The sequence below is a fragment of the Hemitrygon akajei genome, chromosome 9, assembly GCF_048418815.1.
Source record: "Hemitrygon akajei chromosome 9, sHemAka1.3, whole genome shotgun sequence".
NCBI lineage: Eukaryota > Metazoa > Chordata > Chondrichthyes > Myliobatiformes > Dasyatidae > Hemitrygon > Hemitrygon akajei.
This window is the reverse complement of record NC_133132.1, coordinates 109,086,272-109,110,114: the sequence shown is the minus strand read 5'-3', so window position 1 is coordinate 109,110,114 and position 23,843 is coordinate 109,086,272. Positions and strand designations below refer to the sequence as shown.

The 23,843-nt window shown below is 41.3% G+C and overlaps 1 protein-coding gene across 4 annotated transcripts in view; it reads right to left on the bottom strand.

Moving 5' to 3' along the window:
- mcph1 (microcephalin 1) overlaps window positions 1-23,843 on the bottom strand; it is a 261,368-nt gene that overhangs the window by 5,598 nt on the left and 231,927 nt on the right. For all 4 annotated transcript variants that reach the window (XM_073056757.1, XM_073056758.1, XM_073056759.1 and 1 more), the window contains one exon: window positions 13,751-13,988. In XM_073056757.1, coding sequence (XP_072912858.1) covers window positions 13,751-13,988 — 238 coding nt within the window. The remainder of the gene's footprint in view (window positions 1-13,750; window positions 13,989-23,843) is intronic.

Genomic DNA, 23,843 nt, shown 5'->3' with positions numbered 1-23,843 from the left:
GATTGGACACGCTGGAGGCAGGAAGCATGTTCCCGCTGATGGGTGAGTCCAGAACTAGAGTCCACAGTTTAAAGAATAAGGGGTAGGCCATTTAGAACAGAGATGCGGAAAAAAATTTTCACCCAGAGAGTGGTGGATATGTGGAATGCTCTGCTCCAGAAGGCAGTGGAGGCCAAGTCTCTGGATGCATTCAAGAGAGAGTTAGATAGAGCTCTTATAGATAGCGGGGTCAAAGGATATGGGGAGAGGGCAGGAACGGGGTACTGATTGTGTATGATCAGCCATGATCACAATGAATGGAGGTGCTGGTTAGAAGGGCCGAATGGCCTACTCCTGCACCTACTGTCTATTGTCTGTCTATATGACAACTGTATACAATTTTAGTTAAACCACAGCCACCAATTATGGTTACCACATTGCAGGAAAGGTGTGAATGCACTGGAGAGATTTATATGGATTATTGCAAGATCTGGAGTAACATATCACTGTGCAAGGAATGAGTATCCTTGGGGGTGTTTTGAACAAAGAACCTGCACAGAAAAAAATCGGAATTACTGGCTTGTCTTTAGAAGACTCTGGAGAACTTTGGTGATTACCAATGAATATGTTCAGGGCTCAGGTCGTTAGACTATAGAATTATCCAACAGTCAAGGATAAGGGAAACATAGGCTGCAAAGTGGAACCAAAGCCAAACTCAAATCAGATCTGAATCAGTGGCACTGAAGGCTCATGGGCCACATGACATTCTCCTGATGAAGGGTCTTGGCCCAAAAAGCCGACTGTTCTTCTCCGTATATACTGTCTGTCCAGCTGAGTTCCTCCAGCATTACTCTGGATTTCCAGCATCTGGAGAATCTCCTGGCTTACGATCTCTTCTATTCCTATGTTCATCCCCAAATTTGAACAGCTAGTATCCCACCCCATGCCATCCACTTCAGCCCAGGTGAAGCTCTGCTCCTCGGATTCAGAACGGTCCAATCCTCTGGTTTCAAGTGCTGAAGATGTGACATGCCACTGTTGTGCTCAAATACCACCATGGGCCTTCCACTCCCTACTTCCAAGCAGTTAGATTTCTTCTGACTTGTACCTCCAGATGCAAGTGATTTTCTGCTGCTGTAACCTGACCTCTTCAAGGTTCGATATTTTATGTATTCAGAGATGCCCTTCTACATACTACGGTTGTAACGCATGGTTATTTGAGTTACTGTCACCTTTGTGTTGGCTTCAATCTGTCTGGCTATTCTCTTCAGAATCAGAATCAGGTTTAATATCACTGGAAAACGCCGTGAAATTTGTTATTTTGAGGCAACAGTACATCGGAATACATAACAATAAAAACTATAAATTACAATAAGAGAATATAAAAATAAATAAGTAGTGTAAAAAGCGAGAAAAAATATTGAGATATGTTCATTGTCCATTCAGGAATCCGATGGCAGAGGGGAATAAAGGTGGTCTAGAAGCATTGAGGGTGTGTCATCGGGTTTCTTTACCTCATCCTTGATCGTAGCAATGAGAAGAGGGCATCTTGAGTGATGGGGTCTCTAATGATGGATGCCAAATATTTTGGCACAGAGCTTTTGAAGGTGTCCTGGATTCTAGGGAGGCTAGTGCTCATGACGGAGCTGCTAGAGTTTCAACTTTGTGCAGCTTTTCCCGATCCTGTGCAGTGGCCCCTCCACATCAGATGACAATGCAACCCGTTAGAATACTTTCTACGGTGCATATGTAGAATTTACGAGTGTCTTTGGTGACAGACCTCATTCATTAACAAAGATTTTTGCCCATGGAACTGCTGCTCACTCAATTTTTGTTTTGTTTTGATTAGAGCATGTCTTATGAAGATAAGTTGCATGAGCTTCGACTTTGCTCTTTGGAACAACGAGGGTGAGATGTGACCTGCTGGAGGTCAGAAATAACTAATACCAGGGGGCATAATTTTAGGGTGATTTAAGTAAAGTACAGGGGAGATATCGGGGTAGTTTTCTTTTAAGTAGAGAGTGGTGGGTGTGTGGAAACCCCTGCTAGGAATAGTGGTAGAGGCAGATACATTAGGGGTATTTAACAGACTCTTAGATAAGCACATAGATCAAATAAAAAAGGGAGAGTTATGTAGGAGGGAAAGGTTAGATTGATCTTGGAGTATGTTAAAAGGTTTAAGGCCCTTCTAGAATGAAGGGCTGGACTGCGCTGTAATGTTTTATGCTCTGTATTTCATAGTCATTACTGTCTGATTGTGTCATTCTGCTCTTTCTTGTTCGAATGCAGATATATATCAGAAATTCAAGCTGCCAATGAGAATATGAATTAGAACTGAGATTAAAAGGAGATGAGATAAGGAGCTACATATTTGTGAAGAGATCAAACTACTTTCATTGATTTGAAAGCAGAAAGCAACAATTGAAGTTCATGAATGAGAACAGAGGGAGATGTTGGAACTTTCACAAACTTGGAGCTTCAGAGGCTGAGGGGAGACCTGTTAAAGCTTTGTAAAACTATGGGAGGTGTTGATAGGATAGACAGTCAGAATCTGTTCCCCAGTGTAGAAATGTCATATTCTACAGCACATGCATTTAAGATGAAAAGAGATATCTGGTGCAAATTGTCAATTCTGGACCAAAGTTGAGTCTCTGGGGGATCCCCAAAAGCTGTGGCAGAGCTTGAATGCTATTACCTCTTACAAAGTGAAACCAAGCGACGTAAGTGACAGCAAGGCGTTGCTCCTAGATGAGCTCAATGCCTTCTGTGCTTACTTTGACTGCCAAAACATGGAGGAGCCTTCATGAACTACAAAAACCTTCAATGACCCTGTGATTTCAGTCTCTGAGGCTGACGTGAGAGTATCCCTCAGCAGGGTGAGTCCAAGGAAAATATTTGGCTCAGACGGGATTCCTAGCTGTGTACTAAAGACCTGTGCCTATCAACTGGCTGGAATGTTCACCGATATCGTTGACGTCCCATTTCAGCAGTCTGATTCTAAGAAGAATGTGGTAACCTGCCTCAATGACTAACATTCAGTAGCATTTATATCCACAGTGATGAAGTGCTTTATGAGGTTGGTGAAGAAACATATCAACTCCTTCTGGAGAAGCGACTTGGCTCTGCTCCAATTTGCTTACCAATACAACAGGTCCACAGCAGAAGCTATTTCACTGGCTCTTCACTCAGCCATTTAACATCCGCGACAGCAAAGGTGTATTCATCAGGATGCTCCTTATCAATGGGAGTTTGGCATTCAATACCTCCTTGTGCAATTGGATCCTCGATTTCCTCACTTGCAGATCCCAGTCAGTTCAGATTGGTAACAACATCTTCTACACAATCTCCATCAGCACAGGTGCAACACAAGGCTGTTTTCTTAGCCCCCTTCTCTACTTGAGTTGTACTTATAACTGTGAGGCTAAGCAGAACTCCAATGCCAAATTTATTTGCTGACAACACCACTGTTGTAGGCCAAATCAAAGGTGGTGATGAATCAGCAGATTGGTCAGAGATTGAAAATCTGGCTGTGTGGTGCCACAACAACCTCTCACTCAATGCCAGCAAAGCAAGGAGCTGATTATTGACTTCAGGAGGAGGAAAATTGAGGTCCATGAGCCAGTCTTCGTCAGGGGATCAGAGGTGCAGAGAGTCAGCATCTTCAAATTCCTCATTGTAATCATTTCAGACAATCTGTCCTGGATCCATCATGCAAGTGCGATTACAATGAAAGCACGGCTGTGCCTCTACTTCTTCGAAGTTTGCAAAGATTCAGCATGACATCTAAAACTTTGATAAATTTCTGTAGAGGTGTGGTGGAGAATTTATTGACCATTGCATCATGATCTGGTATGGAAACACAAATGCCCTTAAATGGAAAATCCTACAAAGAGTACTGGATACAGCCCAGTCCATCACAGGTAAAGACCCCTACACCATTGAGCATATCTACACAGAGCGCTGTTGCAGGAAGGTGGCATCCATTATCAAAGACCTCCACCACCCAGGCCAAGATCTTTTCTCACTGTTGCCATCAGGAAGGAGGTGCAGGAGCCTCAAGACTCACACCATCACATTCAGGAACATTTATTACCCCTGAATCATCAGGCTCTTGAACCAGAGAGGATAACTTCACTCATCCCATCACCAAACTGATCCCACAACCTATGGATTTTCTTTCAAGTATTCTTCATCTCAGGTTCTCAATATTTATTGAATATTTATTATTATAACTTTTTTTCTTTTGTATTTGCACAGTTTGTTGCCATGTACACACTGGTTGTCCATCCTGTTGGGTTCAGTCTTTCATTGATTCTATGATGGTTATTGAATTTTTTGAGTATGCCCGTAAGAAAATGAATCTCAAGGTTGTATATGGTGATATATGTGTACTTCGATAATAAACTTACCTTGAACTTTGAGATGTGTGAGGTAAGTTTTTTTTTACACAGAGATGGTGGATGGACCATGAATGGACTGGCATATGTGGTGTTAGAGGCAGAAAAAATAGAGGTATCTAAGAGGCAGAAAAAATAGAGGTATCTAAGAGGCACAGCAGCCAGGTGGGCACAGGGCGCAATGGTAGTACAGTGGTTAGTGCAACGCTAATACAGCTCGGGGCATCGTAGTTTGAAGCTCAATTCTGGCACTGTCTTTAAGGAGTTTGTACATCTTCCCTGTGACCGTGTGTGTTTCCTCTGTGGGCTCCAGTTTCCTCCCATAGTCCAAAGATATATGGGTCAGTAGATTAATTGGTCATTGTAAATTGTCCTGTGAATAGGCTAGGGTTAAATAGGTAGGTTGCTGAGTGGTGAGGCTTGTTGGGCCAAAAAAGCCTGTTCTGCATTGCATCTCTAAATAAATAAATAAATATAGAGGCTGTTAGATAGATACATACATATGCAAGGAATGGAGTATGAAGACATATTGTGATTTATTTTAATTTGGCATTGTAGGCTGAAGTGCCTGTTCCTGTGCAGTACAATTCAATGTTCTAATATAAAATGTCCTTTCAGTAATGGTGGTAGGATTTTCCTTTGTTAAAACAAGTTTTTAGCAATGGAAACGCATAAGTAGTTGATGGACCAAATGGCTTCTATGTTGTAAAATTCCATGATTTAATGAATTTAGTGTTTGCTTTCACGATTAATCACAAGATTTCGCTATGAAAACATAAAGAGCTTCACTGTTTTGGTTGCAATAACATTTGTATTTTTAGATTAAACATGAACTGTAAAATTTTTCATTGAAGGCTCTCAGTGATGAGTGAATTCTATGGCTGGGTCACCGGGGCTGACTTGTAAAGCAGATGCAAAAGAGGGATTGTGTCCAAAACAACATATTTCTAAAATTGAGAACAACAAGAAAAACTTTACTTGTGGGTGGATGGGTCAAGAGGGACTTGGAATTCTCATAGCATTTTAGGCAGTCACAAAACTGTTCTCTTTAAACCATGCTGTTATCTGCTTCTTAATTGCATTATCAATCTTTAAAAAATAGTTTCAGGACCGGTTTCTCATGACCATTTTATGGTCCATATAAGCAAGGCTCAATATCCTGTGTTGTGCACCTCCTTTTGTCCTTCTCCCCCAGTAACGTTCTGAAATGTTGACTTGGGACTTAGATTAACAGAATAAATTACAGAGTTATACAGCACAGAAACAGGGCCAGCCCAACTCATCCATGTTGACCATCTGAGTTAATTTCAATTTCCATAAAACGACAAATTTAATGACATATGTCAGTGATAGTGAACTTGATACTGATTCTCATTCTGTTTGACCCATATCCCTCTAATGTTCTCCCCGTGACCGCATAGACTTCCTTCCATATTCCATAGATGTACGAGTTAGGGTTAGTGAGTTGTGGGCGTGCTGTTTTGGTGCCAGAAGTATGGCGACAATTGCAGGTTGCCCAACACACTCCTCGCTGACTTCTGATTTCATTATGATGCGATCAACAGATTTCACTCTGTTTTGATGCACATGTGATAATAAAGCTAACTTCTATAATCTCTCTCTTAATCTCTTAAACTAGTGATTCCCAAAGGGGGCGGTTATGTGTCCTAAGCGTGCATTAGGGGAAATAGAAGTCATGTGGGGGGTGTTTATGGTTTTTGAAGGAGGAGGGTTAAGCGGCATCCTAACTTGAGGATGAGACCTGACCGATCGTTAGTAGAGCAGGCACTTCCAAAAAAAAAGGATGAGGCAACAAAAGACAGGAAGAACCATAGCTCTGCACTCATCGTCACAACGCATCTGAAACTTGCCAATCTCATCCATCCTTACCAATCAAACAGATATTATTGGGGACGCATAAATTAGCAACCAAGGTGCCCAATATTTCCCGTTGACTCACAGTACAGAACTACCGTAGATTCCGGATTTTAAGCCGCTACTTTTTTCCCACATTTTGAACAGCTTTGAACTTTGCGGCCTTTAAAACGGAGCGGCTAATGTATTATTTTTTTTCATGCCGGCCGAAAACATTTTGCCTCGTAACAGTAGACCAATAAAATTGATGAGTAGTTCACAGAGGTCCAATGAAATTGTACGATAAATCAAGCGCACTTTCACAATTAAATTATTGTAAATCAGTCATTTGTACTCACCCTCATCAACATGGAAAACACTCGAAGAAAAGCATTGTGCTGCCTTTATGGCAGTTATTTAGTTTATAATATTTTCGCTTAGTAATTCATTTTCTAGTTAAAGTTAGAAGAGTTTTAACTATATTTGTTTTCTGTACTACATCGCGGGATGCTATGACGTCACACCCGGTTTTGCCGCGTCTTGTGGGATACCAGTTTGCGATAAACGGGACGGTGGGGGTGAGCGGCATTACGCGAGCGGCTTTGGATCTGAGTGAAACGCTGCTTTTAAATGCCGTTTGCGATAAAACGGGACGGCGGGGGGTCGAGCGGCGGAGCGAAAACGCTGCTTTTAAGTTAAAGGCGATCAATAACTTTTCCTGGTAGGCTGCAGTATATATATTTTTTACCAGTCGTTAGGAGATATTGGAATGTTGTTCAGTAAAAAAGTATACGCAACGTATATTTAAAAGTAGCCGCGTTACGGGCACGGTTCGAAAAAAAGCATTTGCAATATGTATTTGTTTTTGTTACCATATGGATTTAATTAAAAGTTAAAAAATCCTCACGTGTAATATCTTTCTGTGTAAATATCTCATATTACAACGTGGGACACCTGCGGCCGAAAATCCGGTGCGGCCTAAAATCTGGTGCGGCCTTTACAAGTAAAAAATTGATTTTATTTCTAAAATTAGAGCCAGCGGCTTTTAATCAGGTGCGCTCTGTAGTCCGGAATCTACAGTAGTTCATGCAATTTAACAGCTGGTAAGTCAGGCACCCTCTCTCAACTTCTCCACCGATCTATGATACAGCACTGGCCGGAACAAAACGGTGAAATAGAGCCAATCAGTGAACTTGCCAATCCTGGGTATTCCTCTTGAGGTGTTCAAAGCGACCCCAGTTTCATAAGAGCGGTCAACAATCACCTTTGGGGATTAAAATACCTTGTGTGATTGGTGAATTATGCTAACTGGAATAGTATAAAGGTAGTTTGCTGAACAACAGCTCTATCCTGACTAATAATCAGATTCCAGTCTGAATCCTTGTCAACGTAATTTTCGCTCGTGATTGTCTTCGGCTTCGCCTCGCCACTCCTTTGTGTGCCGCTATTATCATTCCATCTGTGTCAACTTACTGTTGGTGTCAACATCCAATAGGCATTCCCAGTTCTTGTTCATTTTTAATTTAAATTTAGCCCCGTTAATGATGGATAAATATGTACCACATGATCTCTATGCAGTGAAGCCTTGAATTCTAATCCTGGTAAGGAACAGAAACTACAGAGAGTGAATCAACACCATGTTACATATCTGGAGAATGGTTTTATTCCATTCCTGTCAGATCAGTGATGCCCTATGTGTCTTATTTGTAATACTGTACTGTCTAATGAAGCCATGAGACCATCAAGATTGCAGGAACATTTCCGTAAAAGGCACCCTGAAAAGGCTACCTATGGTATTACCCATTTCCAGAAGATAAAAGAAGCATTTGAAAAGCGTTGCACACTTGATTCATTTTCCAAGAAAGCTGAAAATTACCTTGATAGTGGTCTCATTGCTTCTTATAATATTTCCAAAATGATAGCAAACAGGAAAATCTCATCCAATTGGTGAAAGGTTAACAATGCCTGCTGTATCAGAAGTGCTTAGCACTGTTCTCAAAATAGATACCAGTATTTTAAAATCAATTCCTCTGAGTAATAGCTCTATAGCTTGGTGTATCGACAAAATGAGTGAAGGCATTGAGTATCAACTATGCACAGAGGTACAAAAAACAGAATTTGGGATACCACTGGATGAGCCATCTGTGCAAGACAACAAAGCATTGCTAATGGCACATGTATGGTTTATCAGCAATGGAAAAGTTTATGAAGAGATTCTGTTTTATAAAACGTTAAAAACAAATATCAATGGAGAATCAATCTATGATGAGCTCAATTAGGAACATGATTTCTTGTCCAATATATGACAGGTCACTCTGCTGGTTTAGAGGCATTTATGAAAAAAGAAATTCCAAGTCTGTTTGTAATCCATTGTGTAATTTATCGTCAACATCTTGCAGTCAAAAACCTCAGCCAGTGACTTTTTTCAAGCATGATTCTTATAATATCTGCTATCAACAAAATTAAAGCACATCTATTAAATAGCAGAATATTTCACCAGTTATGCTAAGATAATGATTAAGAGTTTGAATTCTTGCTTCTTCACACTGAAATGTGTTTGGTGTCAAAAGGCTGCTGCTTAAAATGCTCCTTTGATCTTTTTGACACTGTGGTTGAATTTTTGCTCGAAGTCGACAAAAGCTTGGGAAGCAAGATTGAACTTCAATGTGGAGATGCGGCTTCTGAATGACAAAATGAACATTCTAAATATGCAACTGCAGGGTGGGAATTTCAATTGAATCCCGGCAAAAAGTGCGATGTCCACTTTTATCGGAAAATTGGAAATACTTAAGCAAAACATTGTGGAAAGAATGTTCCTGCATGGAAAGTAAGGCACTCTTTTTCACAGAGGTGATTTGCAAGAGTCCTACTTACACCTACAGTCACTGAAGAAGGACTTTCAGAATTGATACAAGGATTTGAACAATCTGGAAATTCCAGACAGGGTAATTAACCCATTTCTTTGCAAGGTGGAAGAACAGGAAGAAAGCTTGCAAGAAGAACTTATTGAAATTCAGAATGATGAAGAAGCAAAAATGCTTTTCAAAGATGTTGGCTTTTGTGGTACGTGGCTACACTGTCATATCAAGTTTCCTGGTCTCTGGAGAAGAGCCAAATTGCTCTTCGTTGCATTTCCATTCTCCTACCTTGTTGAAAGAGGCTTCAGTGCACAAAAAACAGAAACCGCTTGGATATTGTTATGCATGGTGACTTAAGGCTTTTGCTGTCACAACTTGAATCACATACTTCAACTTTTGCTGAAACCATTAAGCTCAAGGATCACATTGATAATGAAGCTGCTCCACAGCGCATAGGTACTGTGTAAGCTAGGATTCGAAACAAATAAAAATTTAAAGCAGAATAATTTTTCTCATGTTAGATTCATATCTTTGAATGCTCACTATGTACACTGCACCGAAGAGGGGCATTGGCAAGTATGAAGATGCTTTAGGGGGGGTGCTGGAAAGTTGAAAGTGCTTTGGGGGAGCGTTGGGCTAAAAAAGGTTTGGAAACACTCTCTTAAACCTTTCCTTTCTTGCCAAGATACCTTTTAAATGCTGTTACTGTATCTGCCTCAACCACTTCCTCTGGCAGCTTATTCCATTTATTGATCACCTTGGCTGGAAAAACTTGCCTCTCAGGTACCAGTGAAATCTCTTCCCTCTCTCCTTACACCTATGCCCTCTTTACACCAATCCTGGGTAAAAGACTGCACATTTACCCCATCTAAACCCATTAATATTATATATCACTATAAGACCACCTCTTTTACACTCCAAGGAAAAACGTTCCCAGCCTGTTCAAACTCTCACTATAACTCAGTCACTCAAATCCCTGCAACAACAGAGCACACTAAAGAAGGCATTAAGTATATCATTGATATAATTCCCCTCCACCATCTGATTTCTGAAGACAGTGAACCTATGTACACCACCTCATTATTTTGGTTTCTTTTGTTTTGCTCTCATTATGCACTACATATTTAATTTAATTTTTATAGCTAATTCTTGTTGTAATTTATACATTTTTATGTATTATGTATTGCTATGTACTGCTGCCACAAAACAACAAATTTCATGACATGTGCCAGTGATATTAAACCTGATTCTGATTGAGAAATTACAGGTATCACAGAGGAACTGTTCAGTGTCAAATAAAAGTTTAAAAAATGATAAGACCTGAGCTTTTTTCAAAAAAGTATCTTCTAAAATGCAGATGACAGCTATTTACTGAAGTGATTCCAGTTTGAACACTGCATTACCAATGAATTTGTTACTCACTGAAAATGGAATCTCACATTTTCATTCGGTGCAAGTGGATCCCCATGTCATTGAATACCTTGTGCAACAAGAATATTATCTGTGCTGCAAGAACAAAAGCTATTTATCATTTGAATAGGATATTGCAATTTCCCACAGTTACCCATCTCCAATTTCCTGATTGAGCTCTAGTAAGTTGAAGTAAACTGTAAACCAATTTCACAGGAAGTGAGTGAACAGAGTAATGAGTTCTATCAAGTAATTTCGGTTTGGTGCACATTTTATAGCTCCAGGAACAGTGCAATGCACGAACTAAATCATGTTGGTGGGCTAATTAGAATTCTGAATCTGATCAGCATTAGAAGAATGCATCACACTGACACCCTTAATCATTATTTTCATAGGGACTTACAGCACTGTTACAGATCCTGCCGGCCCGATGAGCCCACACTACCCAATTACACCTATATGGCCAATTAACCTACTAACCTGCAAGTCTTTGGAATGTGGGAGGAAGCTGGAGCACCTGGAGGAAACAAATGCGGTCAGGGGTAGAACGTACAAACGCCTTACAGACGGGATGGGCATTGAATCCCGGTCATCGGCGTGGTGTACCAGGTCTTGTATATCATCCTTTATTAGTCAGACAGAGTGGAACATGGCGATAAAGGAACATGATGAGGTGAGTTACTCTCTCACTCTGTTTTCCCATTCAGTGAGACTTTGCCTGAATATCACATACTGGTCCCTATGTTACAGCCAATCAATAACTTGACCAACTAACAGCATGCACAAAATGATTGCCATGTAGGCACCAGTACAGTATTTGCTTTAGCTTAATCTGTGTGATATACAAACTTTATATCGCAAGTTAAGTCTCCTAAGTTAGGGCAACCACAGTAGTGTAGCAGTTAGTGTGATGCCTTACAGCTCCAGTGGTTAGGAATGGGTTCAATTCCTACTGCTGTCTGAAAGGAATTTGTTTGTTCTCCATGACAGGTGGGTTTCCTCTGAGTGGTAGTTTTCGCCCCCATTCCAAACACGTACAGATTAGAAACTTGTGGATGCACTATGTTGATGTTGGAAGCATGGGGACATCATGAACTGCCCTCAGCACACATGATGTTAGCTGCTGATGCAAACGATGCATTTTACTGCATGATTCAATGTACGTGACAAATAAAGCAAACCTTATCTTGTACAGATGGGACCAAATGTGGGCAAATGGGACTACCTTAGTCAGGTATTCTGACAGGCATGGACCAGTTGGGCTGACGGGCTTGTTTTCATGGTGTACGACTGTACAGCAAGTACTGACTTCCCTGAAAGTAGAGTTACAGGTTGACCGGGTGAAGAAGAAGGCGTTTGACACATTTACCTTCATTAGTCAGGGCACTGAGTATAGTAGTTGCAATGAAGAGCCTGTTTCTGTGCTGTGTGGTCTCTCTGACACAAATGCTGTGTGGGTGTTGGCAGAGTATTTGCCTTTCCTTCGTTAATGTTGGAATGATATCAATTCTATGGAGACTTTTACTTCTGGATTTTACCAAATATGAACCAGAATAAATTTGGAAAAAAAACGGCAGAAATTTCGATCCTGCAGCTGAGGCCTCATTGGCAATACTGGTCTTTATCTAACAGTTATCTTCATTCCATTTACCTACAAGACCAGCAGTTCATTCACTAACCCCAAAAGGGCATAAACTGGGAAAGGAAAATCTCATTAAACTTATTAAACATTGAAAGGCCCAGATTGAGTGGACATGGAGATTTCTGTCGTGGGGGAGGGCACAGCTTCAGAATGATGTCTCTTTAGAACAGAGATGAGGAGGAGTTTCTTTAGCCAGAAGGTGGTGACCTCTGTGGAATTCATTGCCACAAACAGTTGTGGAGGTCAAGTCATTAGGTATATTTAAAGTAGAGATTGATTGATTCTTGATTAGTAAGGGTGTCAAAGGTTACAGGGAAAAGGCAGGAGAATTGGGTTGAGAGGAAAAATAAATCAACCATGATCAAATGGTGGAGCATACACGATGGACCAAATGGTCAAGTTCTGCTCCTTTGTCTTATGGTCCTATAAAAACTAGGAGGTGGAGAAGGAGTTAGTCATCTGGCATGTTGATCGTACTCCACCATTCAATAAATTCATGGCTGAGCTAGACACAGATTCAGCTTCATCTACCTGCCTTTTCCCTATAACTCTTAATTCCCTTGGAGAAGACTCAATGGGATTGAATGACCTAATTTTACTCTTTTGTCTTATGGTCCAAGAACACATCCTTTGTCTCTGACGACAATGACTCACAGAGGCTGGAAAAATTGAGGATTATTAGCTGTGTATTTACCCTTTGAGTGTGGGTAGTGGTTAATTTGCTGGTCTGGTAGTTAAGACTTTGACAAACCATCTGCAGATGTGAAATCTCACCATGGCATCCAGGGAATTTGAATTCAGTTAATTAAATAAATGGAATTAAATGGAAATGTAGTTAGTCTCTAAAATAGTGATCATTAAACTACTGAATTGGCATCAAAGCATATCTGTTTCACTGATGTCCTTAAGGAGAATATATCTATTGATCTATAGTCAGGCCGATATGAAATTCCAACCTGCAATGATGTGATTGAATCTGAAATGAGATGGCTAAGTACACATTCAGATGTATTTAAACCACAGCATTAAAACACAAGAGAGAGAGTACAGATGCTGGAATTATACTCAAATTTTCTGGAGGAACTCAGTGGGTCAACAGTAACTGTGGAGGGAAATCAAAAGTCAACGCTTTGGGTTGAGACCCTTCACCTTCACTGAAAGATAGGCAGGAGATAGTTCAGTTTAAGAGGTGGAGCAGTTACTGCCCTTCCCATTTCCCTCCCTTCTATACTCTACCTTCCTCTCCTATCAGATACCACTGCCTTCTCCACATATCACCTTCCTGCCTCTGTTGCTAATCCTACCCTTTCCTCCTCCATCTGGTTATCACCCCTCGCTCCCCTGGATCTACCCATCACTTACCAACTCTATCTGCTCCTTCGATCCACCTTTTTACTTCCACGCCCCCCCCCCCCCCACAAGGAACATACCACTCGGACTCAGGTAACTTGAGACACTGAGTATGTAGAGAATAAATATAAAACCATTACTGCCTACTTACCCATGAGAACAGAAGAAAGTACATGAGGAAGACTACTCATGCCATCCTGTTCTGGCCCTCTCTCGCTGACTGACGGCTTGCTGCAAAGTTTCCAGAGATACACACTTACCCAGTATCCAAGTCTCAGACAAGTATTGGCTGCCGGGAGGCCTGCTTCCCTTGTACCGCCCAATACAAATTCCAGCTTTGCGGGGCGTCTTGCACACCTTTCCCCCACACAACTGCACAAGTCTGCTGAGCATCAATGCCGGTGGATTGCTTTGGGGCGAAATGAACATCAAGGGCTGATCCACAAACAAATCCTGCTGATAGGGCCCTTCTGATGACTGCTTTTCTATTCGGCAAAGCTGTTCAGAGAAGAAAATAATATTAAGAATCTCTGTTGTGTGGTGTCCTCCATTGTCAAGTAATCAAAAATAAATTTCAATTAAGTTAATGTGAATTTACAGAACTGACTTGAAAATTATAGCTGAATTGATGAAATGGCAATCTTCTTTTGAAGGCATCACTTGCTTGAGAATTACAAACAGAAGACAAATGTTTCTTTGACTTTGCTAAAACATACAATCATGTTCCCTAACAGTGTGGGAGAGGTGGCTGGGTGCATGGGGCAGGGAGATTGTTTGGCACAGCTAATAAATTTTATTTTAACCTTCACTTTTAACCATTCCTGAACCTGGTGGTGTGAGGCCTGAAGCCTGATGGCAGCAACGAGAAGAGAGTATGACCTGGATGCTGGGGGTCCTTGACGATGGCTGCTGCTTTTCTGTGACAGCTCTCTGGTAGATGTTCTCAATATGCAAATTACCATGGTGACTACATATGGCAAACACTAAACGGCTGCCAAGCCTGATTTGAACTGCTCTCAATCTACATACTTTCATCTGCTTCTTAAAATGTTCCCATTCTTGGGCATGAAGGAACTTGGATTTGGGCAGTTGGGCACTTGGATTTATTGGTGCATAAGTCTTTAAAGGTTTCAAGTCAAGTTTATTGTCATGTGTGTCAGTCCAGGTATAATGAGTAACTTGCAGCATCGCAGGCACACGAGTACAGAAAACACTCAAGATACAAATTATACATAAGTAATACAAGATAGTGATGGAAAAAAAGACAATGTAAAACAAGGTATAAGTGCAAACCCAATATACGAAATAAGGATTAGTGCTGAGATCTCTGCTGTTTGAATGAAAATTTAGGTAGTGTGATTAGCAAATTTGCACACAACATTAAAATTAGTGAAGTTGTGGGTGGTGAGGAATGTTGCCAAAGGACACAGCAGATAGACCTGTTGCAGATATGGACACAGAAATGGAAGATGGAATTTAATCAGGGCAAGTGTGAGGTGTTGCACTATGTCAAATGTAAGGGATTAGATTTAGAGTTAGTATTAGATTAGGTTTTATTCAATTAGCTTTATTTGTCACACGTACATTGACAATTATGGTGAAATGTGATATTTGTGTCAATGACCAACACAGTCCAAGAATGTGCTGGGGCAGCCTGCAAGAATTGCCATGGTTCCGGTACCAACATAGCATGCACAGAATTTACTAACCCTACTTGATGCATTTTTGGAATGTGAGAGGAAGCTGGAAACCCACACTATCATGGGCAGAACATGCAATCTCCTTACAAACAGCAGCAGGAATTGAACCTCAATCAGTGATGGCTGGGACTGTAAGGTGCATACTACTGTACCACCATACAGTCCACTGTAAACGGCAGGAGCCTTGCAGCAGGAGTGACTGGTGCCTGGAACGTGCTAAGTAAAGCAGTGGTGGAAGCAGATGCTGTAGCAGCGATAAAGAGGCATTCTGATAGGCCCATGAACAGGCAAGGATTTGAGAGACATGGAGGGAGCAGGAAGATGGGATTGATTTAAGTTGGCATCATGGTTAGGCACAAACATAGTGGCCATGAAACTCCTTTGGCATCTTCCACTGATTTATATAAAGATTGGTTATTTCAAGCTTTCTGAATGGAGTGTCTTTTCTCATCCTCACTGAAACATGGAGCTTCATTGAAACAAAGTTTCTTTCTCTATTTCTTTAGAGATAGAACAAGGAACAGGCTCTTCCAGCTCAATGAGCCTCACTGCCCAGCAACCCACCTATTTAACCCTAGCCTAATCACAGAACAATTCACAATGACCAATTAACCTACTAACTAGTATGTCTTGTGTGATTTGATTGCATTCAGTTTTCAGGGTAACATGATAGAGAAAGATGTTTGGAACTACATGATACTAAGTCCAGTAAAAGCCTCGTTCATGCATGAACTATTCACAAGGCCACAATAACAACTATTGAACCAACATTACCAACTATGGATGCAATTAAAAGCAAGATTGTGGGCTGAATTTCCTAACCGTGCCTCCAAACGGCCTGCTGGCAGTATTGGCGGACTTATTTCACAAACCAGTGCGATAAAAAGGGTGATTGTAACAACATAATGTAGCCTAAAGATAATATTCCTCTGGGAACATTTGATAACATACTTGGCAACTGAATCCAGATTCTGGCAGATATTCAAATGTGACTGAGCGATTCTGAGTTAGACTGCACGCTCTCACTCAAAGATTTTCCTCTTTCTAAAAGTTTTCGCGATTTCGAGAAAATTAATTACGAAGCAAATATATGGTTTCAATGTATTGCTTTTGTGTTGGAATTAATCAAAAAACAGATAAATTAACAAGGAATGTTCTTATATATTGTAAATATTCTTATAGAAATATGAGAAATATAAAACTTCAGCCCAACATTGTGGGCGAAAGGGTCTATTCTGCTCAATGTTCTAATATCATCAGTTAAGCCCGAGTAGGTTTGCACAGGGTGTGGTGAGCCTTGCTAGACATTTGGTTTGGAAGGTAGAGCAGGCAGCTTGCCTGGTGCATTTTCTAGCTACTTGGACCAAACTCAAACAAATTTATGTTTGCACAATTACTTATATGATCGACAATTACAACATAATTATGTAGACAAACTGATGATAAAATAAAATCCAAACATCACAAGAAGGCTCACCAACATAGCACTGGAGTAATGACAGAAGCAGAGAATGCTTTAATGAAATGCTTGGCAAAGTGCTGTTTCTGCAGTAATTGGTAATGTTTGACGCATTTATAGTTCAAATAGACAGATATCCATTAGCCTATCAATATTTAAGTTTTTCCACCGAGGTGCATCAAAATCAACATTTCAAAGACCTTGCATTAAAAAACTGACAATTCCTTTGGAAATGTTTATGTCTGACATATCGAGCCACTTGGACATCAATTCTACTGCACAGCACTGCGAATGGGGCTGTTGAACTCCATTGAGATACTTTGCTGAGAAGTGTAGGGGAAGGGCAGCTGAAGAGGGAACTACAAAGTGGTGTTACCCGGACATCCCACCCTGCAAAAACTCATTTCAGGAAGGTAGCACCGCTATTTCAGGGAGCTAGCACCCCTGCCCCCCCGCAACCCCATATCCCCACCCCCCGCTTGACCTCCAAGGGTGTATGTAATACGTTGTTTAGTGATTTTGTCTAATCTGTAAACTAAGTTGGGTATAAGATGAAAATGTGACATTAAAATATGTACTTATATTATATTATATTACATGGAGTCCTTTTTTATTATTCTATTACAACTTTAAGCAAGTCTACAAGGAGTTTGGCCTCATCATGTAGGACATCAATAGAGTAGCTTAGTAGCTAGCCAACTAGTTTAAATAACGTTAGCTATGCTAATGAACAAATGACACCTGTTAAACTCACATCAACATGTCTTTTACATTTTAACCCACCATGGGCAATAGAAAAGTCACTGTTGCAAACAGTGCAGAGAGCAACACTGTCATTATTTTTGAGCTCGACTGAAAAGCCCGCCTACAGAGAAAACTGATAGGTCTACTTAGCACGGAGAGAGACCAATCAGGATGCTCTCTCTCGCTCTTGCGCTTCCTCTCCCAAAAAATGATTTCCAGGATATTGTATATAACTTGCAGGCATCAGGGAGCCATATGCGGGAGACTCCCAAAACTTCTGGGAGAGGTGGGATGTCTGGTTACCTGTGATGCAGGGATAGGAAAGGAAGGGCAATTCCATGAAATGGAATCAAATCTAGACGCTTGATCCAAAAGGCTCACAGAATGCTGGAACATAGCAGGTCAGGCTGCATCTTTAGAGAGGAATAAACGGATTTCATGAAGGATCTTAGTTGACAGTTTAATCCCCTTCTTGATCTGCTGAGTTCCTCCAGCATTTTGTGTGTGTTGCTCAAGATTTCTAGCATCTGCAGAATCTTTTGCTTCTCTGGTCTAAAAGATGTAAAGTACTGTGGAAAATATCTTTGGTACATATATATACTAGGGTGCCTAAGGCACAGTACTGTATATCTCAATATGGAGTGGAGAGCAAGTTTGTAAATCTGGTAGGAACAGAGGATGTTGGGAATGGTGAGGGTGAGTGTCATGGGAGGGGTGTGGAACAGGTGGTAGAGAAGGAGTGCTGGAGGAGGGGGTATAGGACAGCGTGGGTGCAGACATATGCAGCTCTGAGACACCAGGCAAGATCATTTGATTCCAAACAGTTGGCTTATTGATCATTACAGAATGTCTCCCTGGTGCTTCCCATTTCCTTAGCCATGATTCCACTTTCCCTGCCCCCGTCCCACTCTCAGCCCACAAATGAGACTTATATCAGAATCAGATTTATCATCATTCACAGGTATATCGAAACACTGAAATTGTCATCTGTCAGCAACCAACACAGTCCAAGGATGTCAAGTCAAGTCACTTTTTACTGTCATTTCAACCATAACCGCTATGTACAGTACACAGTAAAAACGAGACAACGTTTTTCAGGACCATGGTGTTACATGAAACAGTGCAAAAACTAGACTGAACTATATAAAAAAAAATGAGAGAAAAAAAAACAAGCTACTCTAGACTACAGACCTACCCAGGACTGCATAAAGTGCACAAAACAGAGCAGGCATTACAATAAATAATAAAAAAGACAATAGGCACAGTAGAGGGTAGTAAGGTGTCAGTCCAGGCTCTGGGTATTGAGAAGTCTGATAGCTTGGGGGAAGAAACTGTTACATAGTCTGGTCATAAGAGCCCGAATGCTTCGGTGCCTTTTCGCAGATGGCAGGAGGGAGAAGAGTTTGTATGAGGGGTGCATGGGGTCCTTCATAATGCTGTTTGCTTCTCGGATGCAGCGTGTAGAGTAAATGTCCGTAATGGCAGGAAGAGAGACCCCGATGATCTTCTCAGCTGACCTCACTATCCGCTGCAGGGTCTTGCGATCCGAGATGGTGTGATTTCCGAACCAGGCAGTGATGCAGCTGCTCAGGATGCTCTCAATACAACCTCTGTAGAATGTGAGGAGGATGGGGGGTGGGAGATGGACTTTCCTCAGACTTCCCACAGCCACCCACAAGCATCACCATGCTTCTGCTGCCAACAAAGCATGCCCACCACTCACCAACTCTTACACACGTCTTTGGAATGTAGGAGGAAGATGGAGCACACGGAAGAAATTCATCGGGAGAATATACAAACTCCTTGCAGCAGCAATGGGAACTAAGCCCTGATCACTGACACTGTGAAGTGTTTTGCTAGCTGCTACACTACCATGATGCCCATCATTTGCTCATCTGTTGAATATTCAGCTCAGAACACTTTTTATTTCAAATGAAACTGTAGGGTGATTGATAGGCTACTAGTCAAGAGAACAGCTTTGTCTTCAGTTCTGGTGACCGCACCATGGGGAGGATATGGATACTATAGAAAGAGTGCAGAGTTGATTTACAAGGATGTTGCCTGGATTGGAGGGCGGGCCTTATGAGAATATATTGAGTGTACTTGGCCTTTTCTTTTTACAATGATGGAGGATGAGAGGTAACCTGATAGAGGTGTACAAGAGGCATTGATCATGTGGATAGTCAGAGGCTCTTTCCCAGGGCTGAAATGGCTGCCACAAGAGGGCACAGGTTTAAGGTGCTTGGGAGTAGGTACAGAGGAGATGTCAGGGGTAAGTTTTTTACGCAGAGATTGGTGAGTGCGTGGAATGCACTACCAATGATAGTGGTGGAGGTGGATACAATAGGGTCTTTTAAGAGACTCTTGGATAGATACATGGAGCTTAGAAAAATAGCGGGCTACGCAGTAGGGTAATTCTAGGCAGTTTCTGGAGTCGGTTACATGGTCAGTACAACATGGTGGGCTGAAGGGTCTGTAATGTGCTGTAGATTGCTATGTTCTATGTGTCCATTTTCTTTGGTATTTGGAACTGTGCTCAGCTGGGCAACCAGAGAGTAGTCTATCATGCTTTCGCTTGTAGTTAATACATAATGTAGAGACTGTGATGCCAGAAAGATACTCAATCTTTGACCTGCTCGGAGATAAGGATCATCTACTGGCCCAGTGGTTTTCTGAATCAGTGGAGATTATCAGAATGTTGATGATTGGGAATGTAACATCACTGGTTTTAAGTATGAGTAGAAACTAATGAGGCTGCACCCAGAGTACTGCGTGCACATCTGGTCTACTTACTCGAGGAAAGAGATACTGGTTTTGGAGGCAGTGCAGAGGAGGCTCACCAGGTTGATTCCAGAGATGAGGGGCTAAGCCTATGATGAGAAATTAAGTTACTTGGAACTATACTTGCTGGAATTCTGAAAAATTAGAGGAGATCCCAATAAAAACATATAAAATTACATAAGGGATAGATAAGATAGAGGGAGCAAAGTTGTTTTTACTGGTAAGTAACACTAGAATTAGGGGACATAGCCTCAACATTTGGGGGAAAAGATTGAGGATGGAGATGAGGAGAAATTGCTTTTTCCAAAATCTGTGGAAATCTGTGCCCAGGGTAGCAGTAGAGGTTACCTCAATTAAACATATTTAAGACGTAGAGAGATTTCTTGCATAGCAGGGGAATTAAGGGTTTTGGGGAAAAGGCAGTTAGGTAGAGCTGAATGCACAGACGGATCAGCCATGATATTATTGAATGGTGAAGCATGCTTGCCAAGCCTGATGGCTGCCTCCTACTCCTAGTTCTGATATTCTTATATTACATGTTTATAAAGTTCCTAAAAATAAACATAAAACATGAGAAGGACTTTCAAAGCACCAAATCCACTCTTCCCCTACATACTATTAATGTTTCTAATTATTCCTAAGGGAGGCAGTTAATCTTTAGTCAAGTCTTTCAATCTCCCATAAAACTAGGTATGGTTTAGGAGCTTTCTGGCTCTTGTCAGAGCATTGTACTAGGTGAACCAGATCGCTGAGATAGTTTTAATCAAGTTAGTAATTACTATGCAAGTCACCCAGAACTGATGGAAGTACGCACAGCTGATATTCTTCAGAGGAGTTTGAAGGACTGCTGGACAGTTATTAATTCTGTCACTGGGAAAGTGTGGAGAGGTTTTACAAGAAGGGAGCACAGACTGGGAGTACAAGCAATTTCATTGAATTCATTTTCATGGAGAATTCATCACAGAGGTGAGCTGCAATTTAGACTGAGAATATGCCTGTAACTTTTCAGATGGACCGTTAGAAGTATCTTGAATTGAACTGAATTGAATTCATTACTTACATCCTTCATTTACATGAAAACAAATTTTTACGTTACGTCTCTGTCTAAATGGTCTATTTATAGTAATTTGTAATAAATAGTATGCACAACAGAGCAGTCAATATAGCATAGAAATACAATTGTATCAGTGTGAATTAATCAGTCTGATGGCCTGGTGGAAAAAGCTGTCCCGGAGCCTGTTAGTTCTGGCTTTTATGCTGTGGTACCATTTCCCAGATAGTAGTAGCTGGAACAGGTTGTGATTTGGATGAATTGGGTCCTCAAGGATCCTTTGGGCCCTTTTTACGCACTTGTCTCTGTAAATGTCCTGAATTATGGGAAGTTCACATCTACAGGTACACTGGGCTGTCTGCACCACTCTGCAGAATCCTGTGATTAAGGGAAGTACAGTTCTCATACCAGACAGTGATGCAACCAGTCAGGATGCTCTTAATTGTGCCTCTGATGAAAGTGCTGAGGATTTGGGGACTCATACCAAACTTCTTCAACTGTCTGAGGTGAAAGAGGTGCTGCTATGTGTTTTTCACTACGCAGCCGGTATAGACAAACCATGTGAGATCCTCGGTGATGTGTATGCTGAGGAACTTAAAGCTGTTCACCCTCTCAACCCCAGATCCACTGATGTCAATAGGGGTTGGTCTGTCTCCATTCCTCCTGTAGTCCACAAGCAGATCCTTTGTTTTTGCGACATTGAGGGACAGATTATTTTCTTGACACCACTGTGTTAGCATGTTGACTTCTTTGTACGCTGCCTTGTCATTACTTGAGATTAGGCCAATCAATGTAGTATCATCAGCAAATTTAATTAGCAGATTGAAGCTGTGGATGGCGACATAGCCATGGGTATACAGGGAGTGAAGGAGGGGGCTTAGTACACAGCCCTGAGAGGCACCTGTGTTGAGGGTCAGACAGGCAGAGCTGAGGGAGCCCACTCTTATCATTTTACTGGCAATCTGATAGGAAGTCCAGATTCAGCTACACAAGGCAGGGTGAAGGCCAAGGTCTCTGAACTTCTTGCATCATGGTCTGGTATGACAATTCGAATGTGTAGGAACACAAGAGGATGCAGAGAGTAGTGGACTCAGCCCAATATATCACATGCACACCCCTCTGCACCATCGATAGCATCTACAGGAGATGCTGCCTCAAGAAGGCAACATCTACCATCAAGGAGCCTCACCACATGGGCCATGCCATCTTCTCGCAGCTACCATTTGTGGAAACCGATAGTTTTATTCAATCAAGTGTGGAGATCTGTCTGCTAGAGGAAATTTTGGGGCAGGATTCTGTACATAAAGGAAACTATACAAAACATGGTCTTTTACCCTGCAATGAACAAAAATATGGAAGTCAGGATTTGATTGTGAAGGCCACTTGCAAAAGCCAAGCAATCAACTTCACTGCATATCAAAACCAACATATGTTTATTTTTTACTCAGACTGATAGGCAAGCAGATCTTTTAAAATCTACTTTAAGATTGGGTCTAATTTGGAGTATTATATGCAGTCCTGGTCATCTACCTACAGGAAAGATGTCAATAAGATTGAAAGAGCACAGAGTACAGAGAGAATTTTCAAGGATATTGCCGGGACTTGAAGACCTGAGTTATAAGGAAAGGTTGAATAGGTTAGGACTTCATTTGCTAGAGTTTAAGAGAATGAAGGCAGATTTGATAGAGGTATACAAAATTATGAGAGGTATAGGCAGGGTAAATGGCTTTTTCCACTGAGGTTGGGTGACACTAGGATGAAATGTGAAACAGTTAAGGGGAACATGAAGGTGGTGAGAATATGGCACAAGTTGCCAGCAGAAGTGGTGAATATGGGTTCAATTTTAATATGTAAGAGAAATTTGTATAGGAGGGCTATGGTCTGGGTGAATGTCAATGGGACTAGTCAGATTAACAGTTTGGCACATTAACAGATTAACTGTAGAATCCTTTGATTCTATGACTCTAAATCCAATATTCCCAACAAAGGAAGGATTGGCTGGTGGCGATGAAAGATATTGATGATTGATTTATTATTGCCATATGTACTGAGATATAGTAGGAAGCTTTCCAGATAATTCTGTACACAAATGATTTCAGCAGAACAAAGGAAAAACTGCAGGATTCAGAACATAGTTTTAAAGCTCCAGAGAATATGCAGTGTGGGTGGACAAAGTGGAAGGGTCATAATGAGCTACACTGAGAGGTCAAGAGTTTATCTTCAGTGTATGAGAGGCATTGATCGTGTGGATAGTCAGAGGCTTTTTCCCAGGGCTGAAATGGCTGCCACAAGAGGGCACAGGTTTAAGGTGCTTGGGAGTAGATACAGAGATGTCAGGGGTAAGTTTCTTACTCAGAGAGTGGTGAATGCATGGAATGGGCTGCCGGCAACGGTGGTGGAGGCAGATACAATAGGGTCTTTTAAGAGACTTTTGGATAGGTACATGGCGCTTAGAAAAAGAGGGCCATTGGTAACCCTAGTAATTTCTAAGGTAGGGACATGTTCGGCACAACTTTTTGGGCCAAAGGGCCTGTATTGTGCTGTAGGTTTTCTATGTTTTTATGTATGAGAGAACGGTGGGGTAGAAGCTGAGCTTGAATCTGGTGGTACGTATATAT